The sequence below is a fragment of the Siphateles boraxobius genome, unplaced genomic scaffold (assembly GCF_051911475.1).
Source record: "Siphateles boraxobius isolate OS27281-9 unplaced genomic scaffold, OSU_SipBor_1 37, whole genome shotgun sequence".
Lineage (NCBI taxonomy): Eukaryota > Metazoa > Chordata > Actinopteri > Cypriniformes > Leuciscidae > Siphateles > Siphateles boraxobius.
The window spans coordinates 894,242-918,770 of NW_027508997.1; the positions used below are offsets into that span (position 1 = coordinate 894,242).

Below are 24,529 nucleotides of genomic sequence, written 5' to 3' on the forward strand. Positions count from 1 at the left end.
AAAAATTTCTTATTCCCCCCTGGGTTAGGTATAGGGTTAGAGCAGGTTCGGGTTAGGAGACACTTTTACTGAGAATTGTGTCTCCCTCTGCAAGAAGGAAAGGGAAACGAAAGCATCTGTTATTTCATGGCTCCTCCCACAGTTACGTCACGCCGCCGACGTTGCACGCAGTGGCCACGCCCCCTGCGTGGGATCTTTCTGCCGGACTGTCAGCTGTAAGTCACCAAACATCAAGCCGAAGCACACCTAAAAATGACCGACCAAGGGCTGACGAACGAAGCAGCCGCCGCTGCGTGTAAAGACGGAAACCCCATCACTAAAGTAAGAAGCTGCTTTTGAGTCCAGAACTAGAGACATTTCAATCAAACACGAAGATCGTCGCTCATTTCCCTGTTCTCCTTTATAACTCAGAGCACCGCAGGAAAATAGTGCGATTCATAACATCTCTCTTACGTTCTATAGTGAATCTATCCCCTTCTCGGTTTGTTACTCAACTTACTTTGATTACGTTTGAATGCGTAACTGCTTTATTGCTCATGTGGAAATGAAATAAAAAAAATAAGAAAAACACAACAATAGTGTTTTCTAAACTTTCAAAAAGAGGGAAAATATACAGAGAGAGATTGATAATGGCATCGGAAGAGAGAAAGATGTCAAATTTACCGTCACTCCCGCAGAAATTCTCAGACAGCTGCCTTAACTAAGTTGTTTCTTATGTAATATGATGCAAAGGAAATATAATACAAAGTATAGTGTTATAAATGTACATACATACAATATATATATATATATATATATATATATATATATATATATATATATAAACTTTTCAGGATTTATGATGGTGATGACCTTTAAAACGCCTCTTCAGTCTGTGAAAAGGGTTCATGCTTGGGAATGAAATGCGTGACATAAATAGTAAAAAAAAGAACTAAAAAATAATAAGAATTTTTTTATTATTATTGATACAGTGTTACCCAAATGTCCGAGACCACTAATAAAAATGTTTTTCCCCCCAATATGGTCTTAGACTTTTGGTTGCGCTGTTGATCATTTTCATCACCTTATCCATCTTTTAAGTGATGTTCTTCTGACCAAAAGTTATTCATGCCACTGCTGTAGGACTTTATGATGCAGCAGACAATGCTGAGGGTTAAGGATCCAGTTAAATCCCTGGATTTCTACACACGCATCCTGGGAATGACGTGAGTTTACTAGTGTAAAAGATTGCATCTTTTTCTCTGTGAATGTGAATGTGAGTTCACTTCAGACCTGATTTACTTTAGTTTTCATTTGCCCGGTTACACAGACAAGGCTTAAGCTAGTCCCAGACTAAAATGCATGTTTAAGTTGTTTTAACTGAAAGCAACTTGCACTGATATATCTTAAAATATATATGCCTTTGTTTTGTCTCAAGTCATGTTTTGTCTTTATCTAACACACGTTTATAAAAACTATTTAAATGTCCAGGGTTAATCCTTGCTTAATCTACGCCTGGTCTGTGAAACCAGGCCATTACTTTATAATATCCAAATGTGTTATAAATGTAGAAATGTTTTGCATTTTAGTTTTAGTCAAAATTGCATATTAAAATGCATTGCAATAATGTGAATGGGCTTTAATTGCTGACCTTTGCAATTAAGTATTTTTTAATGTGAATGTTTTATTATAGGCTGTTACAGAAGTTTGATTTTCCCTCCATGCGATTCACCCTCTACTTTCTGGGTTACGAGGATAAGAAAGAGGTTCCTGCCGATGTGAAGGAGAGGACAGCCTGGACGTTCTCCCGCCGAGCCACTATAGAGCTCACACAGTAAGTTCATATTAAAACCTTCACCATCAGCCATTTAAAAGTCCATTCAGGTTAACCACTAACCTTCTGCATTGAGTAGAAAAGCCCTTTACCATCCCTACCATGATATCGGGCAGGTTCTGTAAAGGCAAATTCACATTGCACCAACAGACGCAGACCAATAGTCACCAGATTACAGTACGTAATTTCTCAAACATTACAAGTCCGGCAAACGCCGATTCAACATATCTGCGAAAAAGAGAGCATACAGGGACACTTACACACTGATCCGAAACCAGGTTTCAGTTGCTGGCTGTCTGTGTCTTTCGGTGCAGTGTGAATAGGCCTTTACAGCATGCGGCATAAGACCTGAAGAATGTCATTGTAGAGCAGGGTTCACAACCTTTGGCACGGTCAGGATACTCACTGGCGCGGGACATTAGCTAAAGAGGAGTCCCTGAAACTTGCATACGGGGGGCCGAGGTGCGCGCTTCTGTGATTATCCCTCCGTGTGCCATAAGGTTGCTGACCACTGTTGTAGATCCTGTCATCAGAAGTCCAAGGTGTGAAGCTGTTTTCATGTGCCATTCTGTATTTATCTTTTCTCTTTTTATCAGTAACTGGGGTCCGGAGACAGAGGACAGCCAGCCTTACCACAACGGGAACACAGACCCAAGAGGCTTTGGTGAATATAACATGCAGAACACAATTTCTCCGTCATAGTGTCGACTGTGATTGAAGTCGGGCTGGACTCTATATATATATATATATATATATATATATATATTAGCCTTTTGACTATCCACCTTTTTCCTGGTTAGCGAATTTACCCATGATTCATAGCGGGTTTGAACCGGAAGCCGGTTGTCCTTTTCCGGTTCGAAGCTTTATGAAGATTAAGCGCCGCTCGCTCAGAACGCCGCAGTGATGTGCTGGTTAGAAAATATGTGAAATAAGTAGGGCTGCCCGTGCACGACTGAAGTTGGGTTGGAAGTTATGTATACTATATGGGAGAAAATGCTAAACCATAATGAGCGTTTTCGTAATATATTGCCTATTCTGCATCTCAACGCACGCATAAGCTTGCCACCAAAAAAACGGCAAAAGTAATGATTATGCATTAAAGATTTTAATTGTTTATTAATAAACTAGTGTTTTCTGTAAGTGTCGACTGCACAGATACATTTGATGATGCTGACTCGCCATGTTCGCAGTAGTGAACGCGCCAGAGAGAAATGCACACTTCATACGAATTAACCTATACATAAGCAGAGAGCAGCCCATTTCTGCTCGTTTTTAATTATTTTGTTTAAAAGTACACATTTCAAGCTTTCTATAGATATACTTCTCATGTATGGGAGGCAAGTAACTTATACGCTGAGTTTCCTAATAAGACGCGCTCCAGTTCACGCGCCCGCGTGTCCTGTATATCTACTATATTTGCTTCTTATTTATTATTCTAGGCAATTTGTTGATAAAACATTGATTAAAATGAAGATACAATTTATACTAAACGAAATTCACTTTAAAGAAATGCTTTCTACAAAACAAGAACAAAAGTGGTCAAAATCATGTCTGAGCCCACGGGCGTAATTTCCTATGGGGACAGGGGGACATGTCCCCCCCACTTTTCAAAATCCCGTTTGTGTCCCCCCTGAATAAGTCCAGCACTTATTCAAGCGCGAAAGACGACTGGATTCTGGCACAGCGCGTCAGAATCCAGTTCTCTTTCGCGCTTGAATAATAACACACATTTATGCCAAAATTTCTGTTTTGTTTTATGCCAAAATTTCTATTTTATTTAACTCATTTAAGACTGTTCTCTCTTTACAAGAACAGTCTTAAATGAGTTAAATAAAATCTTAAATAAAAGTCAAGAGTAAATGAGAAAATTAAATGCGTAAGATTCTGTCATCAGCGACAATTGACAACATCCAATTCTGTCTGTCAGTAAAGTTAACCAAAGAACAAAGGGGAATAGAGCAAATTACTCACTGCTCTTGACTAAAGAACGTTTGTAGCTTTAATAAGGATTCATCTATATTTAATTTATAATGTATGCAGTGCAGACTATTTGATAACCTTATTCAATTTCTGTATATTTCGTACCTATTAGACAGGAAAGGCACAGGTAATTTGACATTTATTATGGGTTGTGAGGATTGTTTAAAGTTCACTTATATTAAAAGTTGTTATATTTTTGAAGCCAAATATATGTTTCAAATTGGGGGGGGGGGGGTCCTTTTCATCGATATATCAGTAGCCATATGGCCTTCATTCATAAAAAGATGCTATTAAACAATTATTTAAAATATACTGTCTCTATGTTGTTTTTACGTTACTGTGGAAATTGGGTCTCACATAATTTCAATTTTATTTACACACAAAACATTAATGGTGAACATTTCTGACTTATAAAATGATTCTCTCAAGTCTTGGCAATCGGCCCCTATTAAACAATAAAAAAGTAGGGAATCTTTTTGTTATACATAGTTTAGTAGCCTACTTTTATTTTTGGCACAATTTACCGTTATAATCAACTTAATTATTTCCTAGATATTGTATCACCATAGTCACTAAATGTATGTAAATGCAGGAAATGGGATTCAAATCGGAAAAAAAATTCCCCCATTTTGTGTCCCCCCCACTTCTCAAATCAAAGTTACACCCTTGTCTGAGCCATTCCAAATGTTTTCTGATATATTGGGCATTTTATGATCATATCTGACTCATCTCATGCGTTTCCCTTTTCATATAATCAACATAGATGAAATAAATAAAAAAAACATTATATTGTGAAACCTAAATATAAAACGTATGTTTATTTGTTGCCAACAACAGCACATGTAGAGCCTGAACTCATTCTCTTCACCCGGAAGTAGGCAACCGGAGTCGTCGTCATGGTGGCGCGCATTGTTTAGAGCAGAATAAGGTGGATATTCAAGATACATCTCCAGCCTAAATTGGTGCTCTAATATTTATAAGAACCGTCATTTTGACTAATCTTTCTATGTTGCATGTATGAACTAAAAGACACAAAAAATATAGTTAAAATATTTCACTATATGGACACAATAAACATTTCACCATTATAACAGTTTACATTACTCAACAGCAATATTTACCCACATATATTTTAACTAAACATTTTATTACTTTAATAATGCCACACAGAGACTTCAGTGAACATTTTTGAATGATAATGCAAAACTATTCAAATTCAGATTTATTTCCTTTAATATTTTTGTTTCTGAACTTTAAACCAGAGTGGCTAATAAAGTCATTAGGAAATGTAATGTTCAAGTAAGCAATAAGGTACAAGAGGCGTCGACTTCAGCAAAAACATTATTTAATGACGTGATTTTGCTGTATTGCATTAAACACCAGGACAAACTCCAAAACCTCTGTTCAGACCGGCACATTACGCTTCATAACTGCTGATGCCATATTTTTCAACTTTGGGGCTTCTGACGGTTCTGTAGATGTCACAGAACTCCATCGAGTTCCGTCTTGGCGATTTGTTTGAAATCAATGCTGAGTGCGACCCTTTTCATCACACCCCCCAAAGCATTTCGCTATCATTGTGACATTCATGATGTTGCAATATTTAATATTGCCAGAAATATATTTATGCATGCATACAACGTGTTTTGGAGAAAAACATTTATTTCATAATGTGATTTCCCCCCCACTTTCAATTCTTTTACTTCAATGAAAGGTTAGATTTTTGCAAGTTGTTTGAATAAAAGATCAAAAGGATAAGCAATGCAGATTTCTTTTCTACAGACATTTTTTTATCATATTTACCAGGGGTGTTTTCATTTACCATTAATTCTGACCACAACTGTATATACTGTATGTATACACATAAATAATATAAACATAAACTTTTATGTTAGGTGCGATTAATCGATTGGACAGCCCAACGGCAAATGTAGTCATGGATAAGAGAAGAACGTAATATAATTAAATTACATTATTAACCTAATATATTTATCGTAGGCCATATTGGAATTGCTGTCCCGGATGTCTATGCTGCCTGCAAGCTGTTTGAAGAGAATGGAGTGACCTTTGTAAAAAAGCCTGATGATGGTAAGTTCTTTCATATCCTATACAATTGTTTTAGTTACATAGTGTATATCCACCAATAACAAACTAGCTAAACTTTCATTTCTAAATATGTTAGTCTCGTGGAATGTACAAATTTAGGACGTTTATATTTGTATGTTATCTGTGTTCTTAATAGCATACTCTTAGTATTTATGTAGTATATCATATGCAAATGTGGAGGTTTTCATATTTCAAATTTTATTTGCATAAAATTGAATTAAAAATGCAAAATATCCCTTTTTGATTTCCATATGTCACTGGAATAAGCAACTGTCATACAGAAATACTTAGTTTATTTTAATTTCATTTTAATTCTGTCTGTCTTGCAGGTAAAATGAAGGGCCTGGCCTTTATTCAGGATCCTGACGGTTACTGGATTGAGATTCTCAGCCCCAACAACATGGTGTCCATCACTTCTTAAAGACTGTTGTTATGATCAGAAGACACTAGTTATGAAAATCAAGGACAGTTTGGGATAAATAAATAAAAAGATGATATCTCTGTGCTCAGTGAAGACAGACAATCTTTATGTATGACAGCGGCAGTGTGTTAGGCTGAATGTTACAATATAATGCAATTTGACTCCCCTTTTTGAAATTATGTAGTTCCAAGCTTAACATTCTACTTTATTAAAATAAAATATATTGAATTGATGCAGACCTAGCCCTAAAACCCTACATTTATTTGTTAAAATAAAGGAAAGAAAGCATTTTTGTTGTGTCACTCCTTTGTTGACTTTGAAAAAAGTACAGTAATGTTATTGGCATGTACCCTTATAAGGATGTGTATATGTGGAATACAGCCTCAAACACACTTTGCAGGTTTGAACGTGCTTGGACAGGGTTTGAATGAACAGGGTTTAAGAAGATCAATTGCTCAAACAGTTGATCAGCATTAAAATGTGACTTCAAGCAGAGTAGGCTTTCAAAAGCTTAAGTCTTATTTGTGGTTGTAAAATGGGTTTGGTCAAAGTAAAAATTCTTGCGTGGGAAGGATCCAACCAGTTTCTGGATTCGCGATATGTTAAAGAATGCAGTTGGTATAATCGGAATGCATCCTCTTGAGGATCTGTAATAATAACGTTTTGTTTAGTTTAGATTGGTGTCTATCCGCTAAAGCTGTTCAGTTTTTAAGTCCTAAAGCCTTCTACATTTAAATGTGTAAGGACAATGGTGAAGTTGTGCTGAACATTAGCTTAATAAAATTGGTATAAAGGGATTACTCACCCTCCAGTTGTTCCACACCTGTATCTTTCTTCTGTTTAACACAAAAGATTATATTAGAAAGAATATTGGTAGCAAGACAGCGGATGGCAGTGGCACCCTATATAGTGGAATACACCCTTAGTGTTTTTTCCCTTCTATAGAAGTCAATCGGTGCCGTCCACTGTCTGGTAACAACATTCTTTAAAATAATTTCTGTTTTGTTGAACACACACACCACACACACACGACACACACACACACACACACACACACACACACACCCACACACACGCACACGCACACACAAACACACACAAACACACACAGCTTATCAAAATGGGCCCATCACATTTCTTTGTGATTAATGTAACCAAACAGTTGCCGGGCCCCTTTGACTTCCATACTTTTTTTCCTCCATACATTGGAAGTCAATGGGGCCTTGCAATCAACTTTATGGATAAAAATATCTTCTTTTCTGTTCAGCAGAAAAAAGAAATTCATACAAGTTTGGAATAAAATGAGGGAGAGTGAATTACCAAATTTTCTGAGCCCTCAATCGTTCCGGAGGAAGAAAGACATTATAACTCATCAGTCCACTGGAGGCGCTGTAACAGAAAACCGCGTAACGTACGGGCGCCTTATAAACATCCGGTTAGGTGTTTTTCTGTGGAACGAATGGATTTGTGGCTCGTTACAAATTTATATTTAACACATTTTACTTATTAATTGATATATAAATTGAACATATTTGGTGTCAAAAGAGCTTTGTTGGCTTCTCGGTCTGCTTAGGTGTAGACAAATCGAATCTGTATTGGTGTTGGTGAGTAGAAGCTTATAGACGATAACGTCACATTTGCTCTAATGTAACCTTGCTAACGTTATATTTTATTGATTTTACCACAAACCTAGCATGTATCATTGTATCTTTGATTAATGCTTGTGTTTTTATTGTGAATGCGAATGACGCTGAATGTTCGGTAATATCTATAACCGCTGAGGAACCGCAATTTAGTGACACAATGCACATATGTTGGTATTCAGACATATAATCATTTTTTTTTTACTGGATATTCATATCCTATACTACAAAGCTACTATATAACGATGCTCAGACCGTTTATGCATTATTGTTATGTTATTGTAAAAATAATTTTCCTCTTACAGAGGTTTGCCATTTTATTATTCAAGCCCATAAGAGTGTCAACTTGTTTTTAATTGAATTATTTATTTAACTATATTAACATTTTGATCTTTAACATTTATATGAATTTATATGTGTTATTGTATTTATCATGGTAGAGTGTTTTAAAATAAGAAAAACCAACTAATATAGTTTGGCCTGGTTTCACAGACAGGGCTTAGATTAGGCCTTTGTTCAGTTAGGACATTTAACGTTAAGTAGCTTTTATAAATGTTCCTTAGAAAAATAAATATTACTGATGTGCATCTTGAGACAAAATAATGGAACTGACATATTTTAAGATATGTCAGTGCAAATTGCTTTCAGTTAAAACAAGTCAAACATGCATTTTAGTCTGGGACTATAGGCTTAAGCCTTGTTTGTGAAACCGGGGCGTCAGATTTAATTTTACAAAAGATGAACAGTACGGAAAGTGACTGAGGACAGGGAGAAAGCAAATGTATTGAAGGGGATAGTTCACCCAAAAATGAAAATTAGCCCATGATTTACTAACCCTCAAGTCATCCTAGGTGTATATGACATTCTTCTTTCAGACAAATACAAATTAAAAAATGTCCTGGCTCTTCCAAGCTTTATAATGGCAGTGAATGGATGCATATTTTTTGAAGACCATCAAAGTGCACCCATCCATGATAAAAGTGCTCCACGCTGCTCTGGGGGGGTTAATAAAGGTCTTCTGAAGCGAAGCAACGCGTTTGCCGTTCATATAAGAAAAATATCCATATTTAAAACTTTATCGACTAAAATAACTAGCTTCCGACAGACGGCCTTACACATCGATTTACGGTGGAAGTCTAACCCTTGACCTTGACGTTCAACGTAATGACGAATTTGGAAACGCAGAGGATAGAGCAAAACAAAACACCAGTCACGACTTAGAAGTTTAAAACGAGAATGTTTAGAGAAATGTCGGAGGAGCTTGAGTTTGTTGCCCAGTCCTGTTTGTTTGAACCGCGAGAGGCGTCAAGGCTTACGCTACTCTTACATCTTACGTCATCATACATTGTCAAGTATTACTCTTGTGGCGTAAGTCGACTTGCGTGGCCGTCTGCCCGAAGCTAGTTATTTTAGTCAATAAAGTTTTAAATATGGATATTTTTCTTACATTAACGCATCGATTTGCTTCAGAAGACCTTTATTAACCCCCAGAGCAGCGTGGAGCACTTTTATTATGGATGGATGCACTTTGATGGACTTCAAAAAATATACATCGAGTCACTGGCATTATAACGCTTGGAAGAGCCAGGACATTTTTTTAATATAACTCTGATTGTATCCGTCTGAAAGAAGAATGTCATATACACCTAGGCTTGACTTGAGGGTGAGTAAATCATGGGCTAATTTTCATTTTTGGGTGAACTATCTCTTTAAGACATATTTAATGTCATAAGGCAAGGCAAGGCAAGGCAAGGCAAGTTTATTTATATAGCACATTTCATACACAATGGTAATTCAAAGTGCTTTACATAGAAGAAATTAAAATAATCAAAAGAAATCAGAATAATTAAAACAGTTTAGAATAAAAGATAAAATACAGAAATCAGAATAATTAAAACATAAAATAAAATGCAGTGCAAACAGTCGGACGAACAGTGGCACAGTGCTCATTCAGTAAATGCACAGTTAAACAGATGTGTTTTGAGTCTGGATTTGAATGTGACTACTCTAGGAGCACATCTGATCTCTTCTGGAAGCTGGTTCCAGCTGCGGCTGGCATAGTAGCTAAAAGCAGACTCGCCGTGCTTCGAGTGAACCCTTGGTATTTCTAGCCGATGTGATCCTAATGATCTGCATCATAAGAAGAAAATATTCTGCACAGCAGGAATCAGCCAATGAATGCACACATGTATGTACTGTTTTCATTGACAAATTCAAATGTTTGTTGTTTATGATTCAGATGTGAAGGTTTTCCCCAGCAGTGGTCATGAGTGACAGTCATCCTCTGCGGCCGGTGAGCTCTGCGTCTGAGATCGACCACCTCCATCTCCTGTCAGAGCAGCTCGGCGCTTTAGTTCCCGGGGAAGAGTACAGCGATGTCACCTTTGTGGTGGAGGAGAAGCACTTTCCTGCACACAGAGTCATTCTAGCGGCCCGCTGCCAGTATTTCAGGTTGCTCTTCATGAGATGTTGCTTGTGACAAAAGTGATGTAGTAATTTGTTAATAAATTGCATTGTGTCATCTGAAGTTAAACTAATACATTTTGGATTACAATTATAATGGATTAGTTAATTTCAGCATTTACCAGTACATTATTAAAACCAAAAGTAATCTTATTATATCATTTAAAGGGTTAATTCACCCAAAAATTTAAATTCTGTCATTCGTTTTTCACCCTCATGACGTTCCGAACCAAAGGCTTTCATTCATTTACATTACATTTACATTTATTCATTCAGCTGACGCTTTTTATCCAAAGCGACTTACAATTGCTATATTTCAAAGGTCGCACGCCTCTGGAGCAACTAGGGTTTTTAAAATTGTAAAAATAATTTTCCTCTTACAGAGGTTTGCCATTTTATTATTCAAGCCCATAAGAGTGTCAACTTGTTTTTAATTGAATTATTTATCTTTCGTTACATTCATCTTCGGAACACAAATTAAGATATTTTTGATGAAATCGGAGATATTTCTGTCCCTAATATACAGCTACGCAACTACCACTTTGACACTTCATAAAGTTCATAAAGGGATCGTAAAACTAATTCATATGAATTTTGAGTCCGAATTTCCAAATTTTTCTGAAGAGACACAATCGCTTTATTTGCTGAACAGATTTTATTTAGGCTGTTAACAGCCTGTCTTACAGGTTTGGAACAACACGAGATTTAATGAATGGTGACAGAATTTAAATTTTTGGGTGAACTATCCCTTAAATGGACCTGAACTAACATTGATAGGATATAATTATCAATTCAGAAAGGTAACAGGGTTAATGTTTCACTGTCTAATTTAACTTTACAAGCAACTGTTCAAAAGAATTTGATGCTGATATCTCAAAGTTTTAATGCTTTCTACACAAAATGTGACGATTATGAAACAACTTCAACTTCAGCCATGAGCAGCTCTATAGAAGACAGTAGTATCATTATCCAGCTCAATTTAGATTCAGTGTCTAGAAAGCTCAGTACAATAACAGTGTCTATGTTGCAAAGAAGTACCCATTTTGTAAAATAATTTCTCGTTTCCATAATAGGCTTTGTAAAACAGGCTTGGTGAAATTCTTATTTCATTTCATCCTTTTTCTTTTCTTTGTCTTTACCACTCCTCAGGGCTTTGCTGTATGGAGGGCTGAGAGAGTCCCAGGCCCAGGCAGAGGTTCGGCTGGAGGAAACACGTGCCGAGGCTTTTTCTATGTTATTGCGGTATCTGTACACGGGCAGAGCCACCCTGAGTGAAGCCAGGGAAGAGACTCTGTTAGATTTCCTGGGACTGGCGCACCGCTATGGCCTCCAACCACTAGAGGGCTCCATATGCGAGTTCCTCCGCACTTTATTGAGTACGCGAAACGTCTGTCTGGTGTTTGATGTGGCTAGTCTGTACTGTCTGAATGGGCTGGCTGAGGCCTGCATGGCCTACATGGACCGCAACGCCACCGAAGTGTTGAAATCAGACGGCTTTCTCACCCTTTCAAAGGTGAGTGATAGAAGATATGACAATTTTTTTAATGCTTAATTAAGTTTAGTATGTAATATGGCTGTTTCTTATGTTTGCTCTCTGCAGTCTGCACTGTTGACCGTTGTGAGGAGAGATTCCTTTGCTGCAAGTGAAAGGGAGATCTTTCAGGCCCTCTGCCGCTGGTGTCACCACAACGGGGATGGTCCAGAGGCAAAGGAAGTGATGTCATCAGTCCGACTGCCCTTGATGACCCTTTCTGAAATGCTGAATGTGGTTCGTCCCTCGGGCCTCCTCAGCCCGGATGACCTGCTAGATGCCATACAGACCCGCTCAGAAAGCAGAGACATGGACCTCAACTACCGTGGCATGCTCAGTCCGTTTACTTTTCTCTGCTTATCAGTCTTCACATACATGGACACTTAAGCTGCTTTTCCAGCGTTGGGCCAAACCGTTCTCGCTTCTTGCTTAACCACTTAATTCCGTGCTGATCTGGCCCAGTTTGTACGGATATGGTTTCATTAACGGAGCTCTTTGGAATATAATATAAGTGCGTCAGTCTTTGTCATGGTAATGCAAGAGTTTACAGACGGTACGTTATGTAAATAGAGACCGTGTTATGTCGTGTTATGTAATATTTTTGTATTAACTTGTGTTTACATTGCTCAAATAGCATGCTTGGCCTGCTACAGATAAACTGGTATTCAGGCAACAGACAAGTGATCAATCCTGAGTGGTAACATCACTACACGCATTTGCCAACCATGCTGAGAATTCTGGGTTGACAACCGTTTGTTATCGTGCCGAACCAAACTCAAGTGGAAATATAGCTGGAACCATTCCTTACCATTCTTTGAACCGTTGGGCCCGACTGTGCAAAAGCTGCTTTAGATTATTAAAATCAGTTAACTTTTTTTCTTGACTTTTTTTTTTCTTGAAAAAATATATATATTACGGTCTAATTTTAAAACGATCTATAATTTGCATCAAACATGATTTTCATCTTGCAGAAGTTTTATTATTGAAGCCCATTAGAACTTGTTGACATTTAATTTGTAATATTTATTAAAGACTTTCTTTTAAATTTAGAATTTATATTTTTGTGTGTAATTGTATTTACCACGACCAGTTTTGAAATAAGACAAACCAACTAATACCACTAAACTTTACAGAGTTAATCACATTCATTGCTAATACCCACCAAAATTGTCACTTTCTTGAGGATGATGTCATTAAGAACCTGCTGGCTTTTATTAGTTAAAGAGATTTCACAAAGGACTAACACTAACCGTATGGAAAGTGACAGAAAATAAACCCATATTAAGACAAATATGAAAAGCAAAAATGGTCTGCATGGCCTGTCTAATTTGAATGGTGTAAAATGGTCATGTATAACTAAATGACTGTCATGTTTGGTGCAAAAAAACTAATAACATTATAAAATGTATGATATGGCCTAATTAATCTGTAGCTTACAGTTTCTGATGGTAATGCTTGAGATTTACAGTTTGTGTATTTTTCTTAGTGCAAAGTATAATTAAAAATGTAAATATCTGGAAATTTGAGTTATTTGTCCACCTTTTACAACACTGACATGTAAAGTAAAGATCCGTAGAGTACAGAAAATGTTTATAATGCTTTCTGTTTGGCTAAAATGTGTCCTCTGCTTCGTTGTGTGTGTTGTAGTCCCAGAGGAGAACATTGCCACTATGAAGCATGGCGCTGTGGTGGTGAAGGGTGAGCTGAAGTCTGCTCTCCTGGATGGAGACACGCAGAACTATGATCTGGACCATGGCTTCTCGAGACACCCCATAGAAGAAGAGGGACGAGCTGCTGGCATCCAGGTCCGCTTGGGTCAATCCTCCATCATCAACCATATACGTCTACTGCTGTGGGACAAGGACAGCAGGTAATGCAACATTAAAGGGACAGTTCACTCAAAAATTAAAATTCTGCCATCATTTGATCACTATCATGTCAAGTCACCTTTATTTATATAGCGCTTTATACAATACAGATGTTTTCAAAGCAGCTTTACAGTGATAAACAGGACGATAATGATTCAATGATGTAAACATAATTCAATTCTGCTGTAAAGAGGCTCTAAAAAGACAATAGTAAACAATCATTATTCAGTTCAGTGTTGACTCATTTTGGTTCAGTAACTGTGTAAAGTAAATCAATATGAAATTAATTCAGCTAAAAAGTAGAAAACAGTGATGTCATCTTCTAGCTTAGTGTCACTGCAGTCCAATCAGTAACACTGCTGAATATTAAGTGGCAAGGAACCCAAACTCCACAAGTGGCAGAAATGGAGAAAAAAAAACCTTGTGAGAAACCAGGCTCAGTCGGGGTGCCACAACAAACATGTTCTGATTATGATTCATGCTGCATCACAAGTCAGAAGTCAGATTGTGAATCGGTAGCATTCAAAATATTTCATCCAGTTCCTTCTGAAGATTGGATTTATCACTATGGTATGGACGAGGTCTTCATAGGGGATTGTTCTAGTTGACATGGTCTCTGCTGACATTCAGAGCTGCATTGAGGTCGTGTCCAAGTGCAGGTCGACCATCTGATCTGGATATGACCCGGATCCGGCTGACTGTGCTAACCTCGGGATAAGGATGATACAGAAAGACTAATATTAGCGTAGATGCCATTTTTCTTACCATGTAACAAGTACGTCTGGTGTTATGGGAAGTAGGGCTGCAACAACTAATCGATAAAGTCGATTATAATCGATTATGAAAATCGTTGTCAACGAATGTCATTATCGATTAGTTGGTCTGCTTACGTCACGGGGAGCGTTTACTGGTACGCACACACACGCAAGGTCTCTCTCCCTCAATCAATATGCGGGAGACTCCCGGGACTTCCGGTATGTCTGTATTTTGTCTCGAGCATCAGGTTGTGCAATCAGTTCGCTCGCAACGTAAGTGATGGATTAAAATAGCGCTACCGCAGAAATAGGTTAAATTAAAACGGTGTTTACAAAGTGAAGCATTAAATACAAAGGCAGTTAATAACAGCAGCAGTAAAATATTGTTTTTTAGTCACTGTACTCAGTGGTTTTCAGCGAATGCTTGTGCACTAATGCATAATTTCTCCTGTCCTTTACTCAAGCCTGTTAGCTTGCTGGGTAACGTTACCTCCATTCCGTTCTCTTTTTATAGCATTTGTCTACTAAGTTTTAATTGTTTTTCAAACGCGATCTACTGCGGCTCTACATTCACACAATTGTTTTCAGTCTTTCTATATTTATTTAATCAATTTATCCTTATATTATATTCTTTTATATATTATATATATAATATATATTATATTCTTTGTCCTTATATTCCTTATATATAATTAATTTTAAATAAAAATTAAATGAATTATATATTTTAGATATTTTTAGTTTGTTTTTAGTTCAGATATTCACATCTGAACAACATGTCTGTGTAAATTTGTTTTAACAAAAATTGTGTTAAAACATAATATGTTGGATATCATTTTTTTAACAATAATCATGTTTGTCAACTTGCCATCAGCAATTATCATTAAAAACAATACAAATATTGATATTAGAAAAACTCAATGTGTGGCTTTTGCACTTTTTAAAGTACACTTTTACACATAAATACCCTGATTTACGGTTTTATTTAGGTATAATAAAAAAAAAATCTAATTTAATTTCTATCCGATTAATCGATTAATCGAAAAAATAATCGTCCGATTAATCGATTATCAAAATAATCGTTAGTTGCAGCCCTAATGGGAAGTGTTCCCGGTTCCAGTTGACCTAATTTATGCAGCCTAACAATCCTTTAACGGATTTAAATTATAGACTCGGACTACTCGAACAAGGCTAGGAAGGCCAGAGGCCAGAGTTTGGGTGCTAAATAGGAAAATTTTAATAGGGAGCCAATGCAGTGTTGACAGAACCGGGCTAATATGGCAATATTTCCTGGTTCTAGTAAAACTCTAGCTGCTGCATTTTGGACCAGCTGCAGTTTTTTTATTTAGTGTGCAGGGCAACCACCCATAATACTCTTACAACAATCTAGCCTTGAGGTCATGAACGTATGAACTAACTTTTCTGCATTTGTTATTGAGAGCATATGTCATCATTTAGATATATTTTTAAGATGGAGAAATGTGGCTTTCAAATGAAAGATTGGTATCAAAGAGCACACCCAGGTTCCGTAGCTGACGACGAAGACTATCAATTGTTAGACAGTATTCTAGGTTATTACTTTTATTACTTTTTGTCCAATAATGTTGTGCAAACTCAAATGGAGATTATATGCCGTTCTCTTATTCATATAGGCTACATTCACACAGTCATTTTTGGGGATTGACAACCGCATTACTTACAGGTTTGATTCTCGAAATGTTCCGTTGTAACCATAGTGAGAATGACCAAAATTAATATCTAATACCACACGGTAGACTCTGCAGTGCACAAACACGTGTGGCTCTGTCACACAGTATGAGATGGCAGCTAGTTTTCTAGTCCGGTTCCGTTAAAGGGCACCTATTATGCAAAATTCACTTTTACATGGTGTTTGAACATAAATGTGTGTTGGCAGTGTGTGTACACAACCATCCTATAATGATGTTAATCCACCCAGTGCTTTTTTTTAAATCCCCATGAATCATAAGCACTGTCTCAGAACAACCCGTTCTCAGATTCTGGGCAATGTGACGTACTTTTGCACAAGCCCCTTCCCACGACTGTTGATGGACACTGCAGTTTAAGCTTAGATCCGGCCTGTTTTGTTGAATATGTAAGAATGAACATAGCTGTCTTCATGTACTCTCGTTGTTACTCGGGGATGGATCTGTACCAATTGTTCGCGATCCAGCTTACAGTCTCTGGACCGATAGACCTAATTACTGATTAATGATTACTAATCCATTACTGATCACGGCAGTAATGGAAGGGAGAGCGTGCACTTTATTACAGTTCATCCGAGTCATTTTACGGATATAAAGTTTCCCAGTTTATTAAGCCTGACGCTTCATCTTTTGTGTGATGTACAATAAACTTCATAAAACTCATCAGTAAATGTTTGGCCTCAAAATAAAGAACTTATAACCATATTTTGCTGCTATGTGAACATGGCCATAATGAAAGGAATGAGAATGGATGCCGATTATTGATGTTAAACTTGGAACACCATGTTTTCATGTGGCTCATTTTGAATGTACAATATCATTCAATAAGATATTCACTAAACTTATTAAATTATGCCTATTTGCAGCATTTTGATGGCTCACTCATGTCTGTAGGTCTTACTCGTACTATGTCGAGGTGTCTATGGATGAGCTGGACTGGGTACGTGTGGTGGATCACTCCAAGTTCCTGTGCCGCTCCTGGCAGCATCTCTATTTCCCAGCACGAGTTTGCAGGTGGAACTCACTACACAACAACTAGACTCTGTTTCTCAACATTTGATTTGGGAAACCTTGTCTATCTTTGAAATAAAAAATATTTTTTTGTACTACTTACTCAATAGAAGACATCTAGATTGAAGTGAAAATTAAGTTTAGTCAATTAAGTGAAATTGCAAATAAAAGAAAAAAATCCATTAATGTGATGCGAAGCTGAATTTTGTGCATCATTACTCCAGTATTCAGTGTCACATGATCCTTCAGAAATCATTCTAATACGCTGAGTTGGTGCTCAAAAAACATTTCGTATAATCAGAAATGTTGAAAACAGAGTTGTAATGCTTAATATGTTTGTGGAAACAAATTATTTCAGGATTGTTTGATGAATTGAAATTGAAAATGTCAAAAACACGTTTTTGAAATAGAAAATTTATGTTATGAACAGTGTATTCCAGATCAGGAATTTATAACAGTTTATTATATAATGCTTACATGCTGAACAAACCTTATACATGGTGTACAAGTTATTATATTAACATGTTTTTGGGGTAACTTGTAGTAAGTCAATCAAATACAAATGGTTTTTCCATTAGATTTGTTCAATTGTGACACAAAAAATGCAAATAGAGAAAGTTTCAGTGCTCAAACTCAAAGCTTATTATCTCTGAAAAGTTTAGGATGTCCTGGGTGGCATGTATGGTCTAAAAGAAATCCACTACAAACAAATGTCTTCTGCAGAGGAGAGAAATGAATTGTTAGGTTGTAGAATGTTATATTGCTATCTGACTGTGTATTTGCTTGTGGACACTTTTTTTTTGTGAACTCAGGTTTATTCGAATTGTGGGGACACATAACACAGTCAACAAAGTATTTCACCTGGTGGCTCTAGAGTGCATGTACACACAGCGACCTTTCAACCTGGAGAGAGGCCTAATAGGTAATGTAGTTTTCCTAATTTCAGTGGTTATTCAGGTAGTTACACACATATAAGCTTGGTTACTGAAACGCATCCAACGTCTCCCTCTCTGCGTCTCCCTGCAGTTCCCACAGAGAACGTGGCGACCGTGCAGGCGTGTGCTAGTGTGGTAGAGGGTGTGAGTCGCAGCAGAAACGCCCTGCTGAATGGGGACACCAGCCACTATGACTGGGACTCGGGATACACCTGTCACCAGCTGGGTTCTGGAGCCATTGTTATCCAGCTCGCTCAGCCATACATGCTGGGCTCAATGCGGTACGAGATCTTATGTTACAGGCTATAGAGGCCGTATTATGCCCTTTTACAAAGTCTTGATTTTGTTTTTGGAGTCTACTAGAATAGGTTTTTCATGCTTGAACGAATGTTAAAAAATTAACATTACTTTTCACATATTTAACTATAATGCTCTGTTTAATGTGCTTTGATTGGTGTTTTGATTGGTCAACTGCTTCAAACTTGTTTGTGAAATGCCACGCCCTTTACCATAACCGTGAGTTTCAACACACTTCTAAGTCAACTCAACCAGGCTTCGCCCCTTTATTTTACGTATGCCTTGGGCAGAAATGATTTAAATGAGAAATATAGTGATGTGTTCATTCCCAGAAGAAACTCAAGACTACAATGTAGGCGTTTCAGGGAGTTCAGTGACTTTGTGCTTTGTAACTTTGCAACCTTTTTCATGCTCAAACAGCAACTTTACAAACTAAAGAAAGTTTACACACTGTAAGAAAGTATAATAGGTCCTCTTTAAAGGTCCCATATAGAGGTCTGCGCGGGACACAATTTTCAGACCCGCTCCCGCCCGCTCCCGCAGTGTTCAGTCCCGCTCCCACAAAGATTTGTCATTTTTAGTACCGCTCCCGCCCGCATCTGTGATATAATGTCCCGCTCCCGCCCGCACTTTCTGTCTGACGAAAGGTCTTGGGGAAAAAAATGCGTGCACACAAAATTCCTTACCAATACTTGGTAACATATTTATTGGTCCCATATTACGAACAGCATAATATTCACAACAGTACTTTATCTGAAGCACTAGAGGCGCTCTGTTCCTCGTCCATGCTGTCTATTTTGAACTTGAACTAGCTTTCGAATTCGAACTCGGAGCAGCGGGAAAGGAATTGTCTCTAAACAAGTGTGCGTGAGATTAGGCCCCGCCCTACCCGACAACATTCACAAGTTTAGGCTGCTTAAAACGTTTTTATTGCTGCCAATCAGAATCTCCCTCACAACTACAAATTATGTACGCTACTTTAATCATTTATATATTTTACTTTATACTCATATTTAATTTGCGGGAGTGCAGCGTATCATCCCTCCCGCCCGCACCCGCAAGTGCACCTCATCATCCCGCCCGCTCCCGCAATGACCTTTAAAAATTTGTCCCGCGCCGCACTGTTTTGCGTCCCGCGGGAGTGCAGACCTCTAGTCCCATATTATGCCCCTTTTCACAAGATGTAAAATGAGTCTCTGATGTCCCCCGAGTGTGTATGTGAAGTTTTAGCTCAAAATACCCAACAGATCATTTTTTATAGCATGTTTAAATTTTCATTTTTGGTGCTCAGAAAAACTCGCTGTTTTAGTGTGTGCCCTTTAAATGCAAATGAGCACGGCACAGGGGGGGGAGCTTCAAGAGCTCGCCCTCAGTCTCAGGACAATTTCATCTCACAGAATGATGAAAATAATATCAGAAACTCTCAGTAACGGTGTTCATTTCGACCCGGAGTCGGACAATAATCCCTACAGAATCAGAGTGCTGTATAGAGATGGAACAGGTATAGTTTAGAAGTTTAATTACGGTTATAACGTATTTGTCATCTGCTTGTATGTATCCACTATAAATAGCCTAAAAGTCTGCTGTTTCGGACCAGGTCCAAATGATGATCAAACATATACTGATAAGTTTAATAAAGTTTATTGTACATAACACAAAAGATGAAGCGTCAGTTTTACTTCAGAAACTCACCATAAGAGCTGACTAGACAGTAAGATATAAGAAGTGCGCAAGTACATAAACGAATTTTGGTAGAGTTGAGGGAGCATTTTCTTTAAAAACAAAATAATTCCACCTCGTCTTCAGCGGCTGCCTCAGATTTCGGGAGTAAATAGAGACAGCTATGTGGATTAATACATCCAGCCACACAACACCTACAACGCTGGGAGACATTCTCGTCAGCGCAGCAGTTTGGAACTCAATCAGGGCAGGTCTATGTTAGAACGGCAGTGTCTCTCAACACTCGTGGGCGGGGCCTGTACTTAGTGACGTCACTAAAGCAGCATTCTGAAAACAGGTCGTTGGGAGGCACTGCTGATGATTTTTTGGGGATTAATAAAAAAGGAGTTAGTGGATTTTTATCACTATTGGGTGGTTGTGTACACACACTGACAACACAGATTTATGTCCAAACAGCATGCAAAAGTGAATTTTGCATAATATGGGACCTTTAAAGGTTATAATTCTGTCATGAGTTAGGATGGGTTTCTTCTGTGGAAAATAGATAAAAGATGTTTAGATGATGATAAATAAAACTCAAATATTCTCTCCTCTCAAAAAATTACATTAAAGTATCATACAAGTAGTCCATATGACTCGTGCAACGTGTTCCAAATTTTCTGAAGCTATACAATAGCATTGTTCGAGGAGCAAAATGAAATTGAATCAGTTATTTGCCGAAAACTACCTCCGCCACACATCTCAAATCTAATAACAGTGGATACAATAAAGCACTTACAGTGGAAGTAAATGGAAGAAAACAAGACAAAGTAATAAATTATGTGATGCACTCTGTTTCGAAAGTGTTGCCACAAGACTTAAACATTATACATACGTTATACATGCTAACAGAAGATTAGAGTGATAGTTGCTTACTGTGTCATGAAAACGTAAACCCATGATATGTGTAAGGATAAAAGAAAATTACATTTCATGTTCAGAAAAATTAAAACAAGAATTTGCCAGTGGGTCAACAACATCTAGAAAATTTTTAATGTAAAAAAGTAAACGCAAATTGAAAAACAAAATCTTTTACATAGCATAGCTAGGTTGAATAGGAAATTGACAGGAATTGACAGAAAATGTGTGAGAAGAAGTGTGTCTTTGTTTGTTTTTTAAATATCTCTTAAATTGTCATGGATTAATGATGCCAATAATTTTGGTTTATAATCATGGTTTATTCTCGTAATGGGTGAACCTGTTTTTAATATAGCCTGACTTCTTGTATTTTACTTTGCACTGTTTCTAGATATAATGATTATTGTACAGAGGAATTATTTTAAGCACTTTAACCCAATACGTTTTGAAAATACTTGGGAGTAAAGTGCATGGCTTTCATTTATTCTCTTGCATTGCAAGTGCCTTACTATAACTACAGTTTGCTAAATGAAAGAAAAAACGATGAGTTGAAATAATCTTGTGTTTCTGAACCCAAAACAACAGGGTAAAGTTGTATTTAACCCTCAATATGCCTTTCAATCACTGAAGTCTTTGTCTCAGTCTTTGGTTTAGACATGCTGACACTGAAATCTGTGTGTCTGTAGGTTGCTGTTGTGGGACTGTGATGAGAGGAGCTATAGCTATTACGTTGAGCTGTCCACAAACCAGCAACATTGGGTGAGAGTCATAGACCACACAAAAGTGGCATGCAGGTCAGTGAATGCTGTTTTTCTTTGTATTGTTTCCTCATTATTTTCTTGCATTATAATTATGTCTATAACCACCCCAGAGTTTACATAAGTTGCATGTAATTCTTACAGGTCGTGGCAGAATCTGACGTTTGACACACAGCCTGCATCCTTTATTCGTATTGTGGGAACTCACAACACCGCTAATGAGGTGAGCGATCTCTGCAAGCTCTCACAGGATGTGTTTCTGTGACTCCTTCCAGCATCACATTAATGCTGCATTCATAAGTTTACATTGAGATAATATGATGTCAGTTTTTCATCATATTGCATCATATTGCAAAACAAATTATACATGCAGTATTTGTCAAAATAATCACATTTTTGATGAAATTCTACCGTCCTAATGCACTCTTTTCACATGCTGCCTCCACTAGGTTTTTCACTGCGTTCACTTTGAGTGCCCTGCACAGGTGGATACGGTTGTTAAAGAAGGAAGTTCTGGACCAGATCAGCTCAAACCAGAATCCAGCTCCCAGACCTCCCGTTCACAGGGCCTGACGCCCCAAAAACCCTTCACATCTCCACACACATAGACTGGATGTTGCTGATAAGACACACTTGAGATGCTCAGGTTGTGTTCTCAAGGTTACGTGCTGCTAAACAAAGAATTCTTTATATTTATATTGAGAACATACTTGAGCTGATTATAACATGATGGTGAGTATAACAATTACTATCACATGCACTTATTTTATTATGTTCGGATAACTACAAAAAACATAAGTATTACAGACTTAATGGGTTTTGCAATACTGCCTCATTTATTAGATATCTTGAAATTGTTTATCGAAAAAAAGTAAACATATATCCTGTTTAAAATCAAAAATTAAAATCACCATGAAACAGAAGTTGTGAAAGTGTTTCCTTCCCTAATGTGACGCTTGATTTTGCCCATGGGGAATTGATTGGATGGATGTGGTTTGCTATTGGTCAATCTCATGTGAGTGACTGATTGTATGTCCGCCCTCTTGCCAGTAAACACATCATCAGAGAAGAGATGTTATTTTGATTAAAGATTCAGGGGGCAAATGAAAAAAAAAAGATGTGCATGGATAAATCATTTATAATAAATACTGCAATATTCCATAAAAAAAACAAGAATGGTCCATTTTGATTTTATGGTGACTAAAAGAATAAAATTACCATGAACTGCATTGACCTAAAAGTCTCCTGAATTTTTATTTATTTATTTTGATGCTGACAGTAATTTTAACTCAAAACATATTGTGGTTGACAGATTGACACAAACCAGCTTTATTCTAATTGCAAGCGATCCTATATTTAATGTAGCCTGGGTTGTATTTTCTTTTTTCTTTTAAAAGTTTTTATGTTGGCATCTAACTAACTTCTAGAGTTTGATTGGATACACAGCCTTTGACGTCAACAACAAAATATATATTTTTTAAGCATTTTTTTCTAACCCTTTCAAAGTCCCTAGGTTGTGTCTTATTTGACTTATCCTACCTTATATATACGACACCCCCCCCCCCCCCCCCCTATATATTATGTAGTTGCATTCTATTATTTTTTTGCATTTTTTATTATTATTCCTGGCTATCTGGGACCCCCATCAGTACAGACTAGGGTTGGGGTTTACAGTCTATGGTTGGGACCCACCAAATAAGAACCACTTTAAGGATGCTCACAAATTAAAATTGTTGAATTTTATTGTAACGCAAGCTCTACGGTTAGAATTGGGGCTGATTTATTGCCAGGTGATGGTGAGAAACGGAGACTATGATACAGATGGCAAGTGTGAAAGTGTCTCTTCAGTCAGATCACATATTAACATGCTTCCTTCTGTGGGGAGATTTAATAAATACTGTTTCAATCAGACATGGAACTTGGGTGAGTGACACCATAATACCACCTTCATTAAGCCACCAGGAACAGACGCACCCTATCAAACTTCCTCGCTGCAATCAAGAGACTTCCCCAAGGGCTGGAGGATGATGGAGACTGACAGACAGTTGAAATGAAAACTAGGATGCCAGTACCCTGTTGAAAAGACCAGGTTAACCCTATGAAAACTACAATATCTAAATTATCAACATGATCAACACTTTGTTGAAAAAGTTGTTTGCACACAATCTTCTTCATGCCTTCTGAAATCTGATTGATACACTTTTTAGTAAAAGGGCTTTTAGTACAATTCTAAATACGTACACTTTCAATTTGTGGTACATGTTTGTGTTTTACTATGAAATCTTTAATTATTTTAAAAAGTAAACGTAAGAATAACTTTTATATTGTTAGTAATATTTCAAAATGCATATTAACTGGAATGAAGCAACTTAGGTTTACTTTATTTCTCTCTCTCTCTCTCTCTCTATCTCTCTCTCTCTCTCTCTCTCTCTCATCATTGAATTGCATTACATTAGCTATATATTTTGCCCCCACAATAAAAACTACAGCGCTTTGATCATAAACATTTTAATATAATACATTTCCCCAGTTTCACAAATGAGGCTTACACTAGTCACAGACTAAAATGCAGGTTTGAGCTGTTTTAACTCTTAACCATTGTTTTGTCTCAAGAAGCAGACCAGTAATTTTTTTTAAAGTATGC

General features: G+C 37.3%; 2 protein-coding genes across 2 annotated transcripts; both read left to right on the plus strand.

The window, feature by feature from the left end:
* Positions 1-153: 153 nt before the first annotated feature.
* Positions 154-6,613, plus strand: glo1 (glyoxalase 1). Its single transcript, XM_077196879.1, has 6 exons — positions 154-321; positions 1,123-1,205; positions 1,673-1,813; positions 2,410-2,477; positions 5,795-5,884; positions 6,232-6,613. Exons 1-6 carry the CDS (start codon positions 253-255, stop codon positions 6,321-6,323), a joined length of 543 nt encoding a protein of 180 aa, XP_077052994.1. The 5' UTR covers positions 154-252; the 3' UTR covers positions 6,324-6,613.
* A 1,084-nt stretch (positions 6,614-7,697) lies between these two features.
* On the plus strand, positions 7,698-23,114 carry btbd9 (BTB (POZ) domain containing 9). The gene is made up of 11 exons (XM_077196880.1): positions 7,698-7,927; positions 10,206-10,417; positions 11,579-11,942; positions 12,030-12,297; positions 13,608-13,830; positions 17,202-17,321; positions 18,131-18,240; positions 18,345-18,534; positions 21,814-21,921; positions 22,030-22,108; positions 22,335-23,114. The coding sequence occupies exons 2-11, from the start codon at positions 10,233-10,235 to the stop codon at positions 22,491-22,493; spliced, it is 1,806 nt and encodes a 601-aa protein (XP_077052995.1). The 5' UTR covers positions 7,698-7,927; positions 10,206-10,232; the 3' UTR covers positions 22,494-23,114.
* The last annotated feature ends 1,415 nt before the right edge of the window (positions 23,115-24,529 follow it).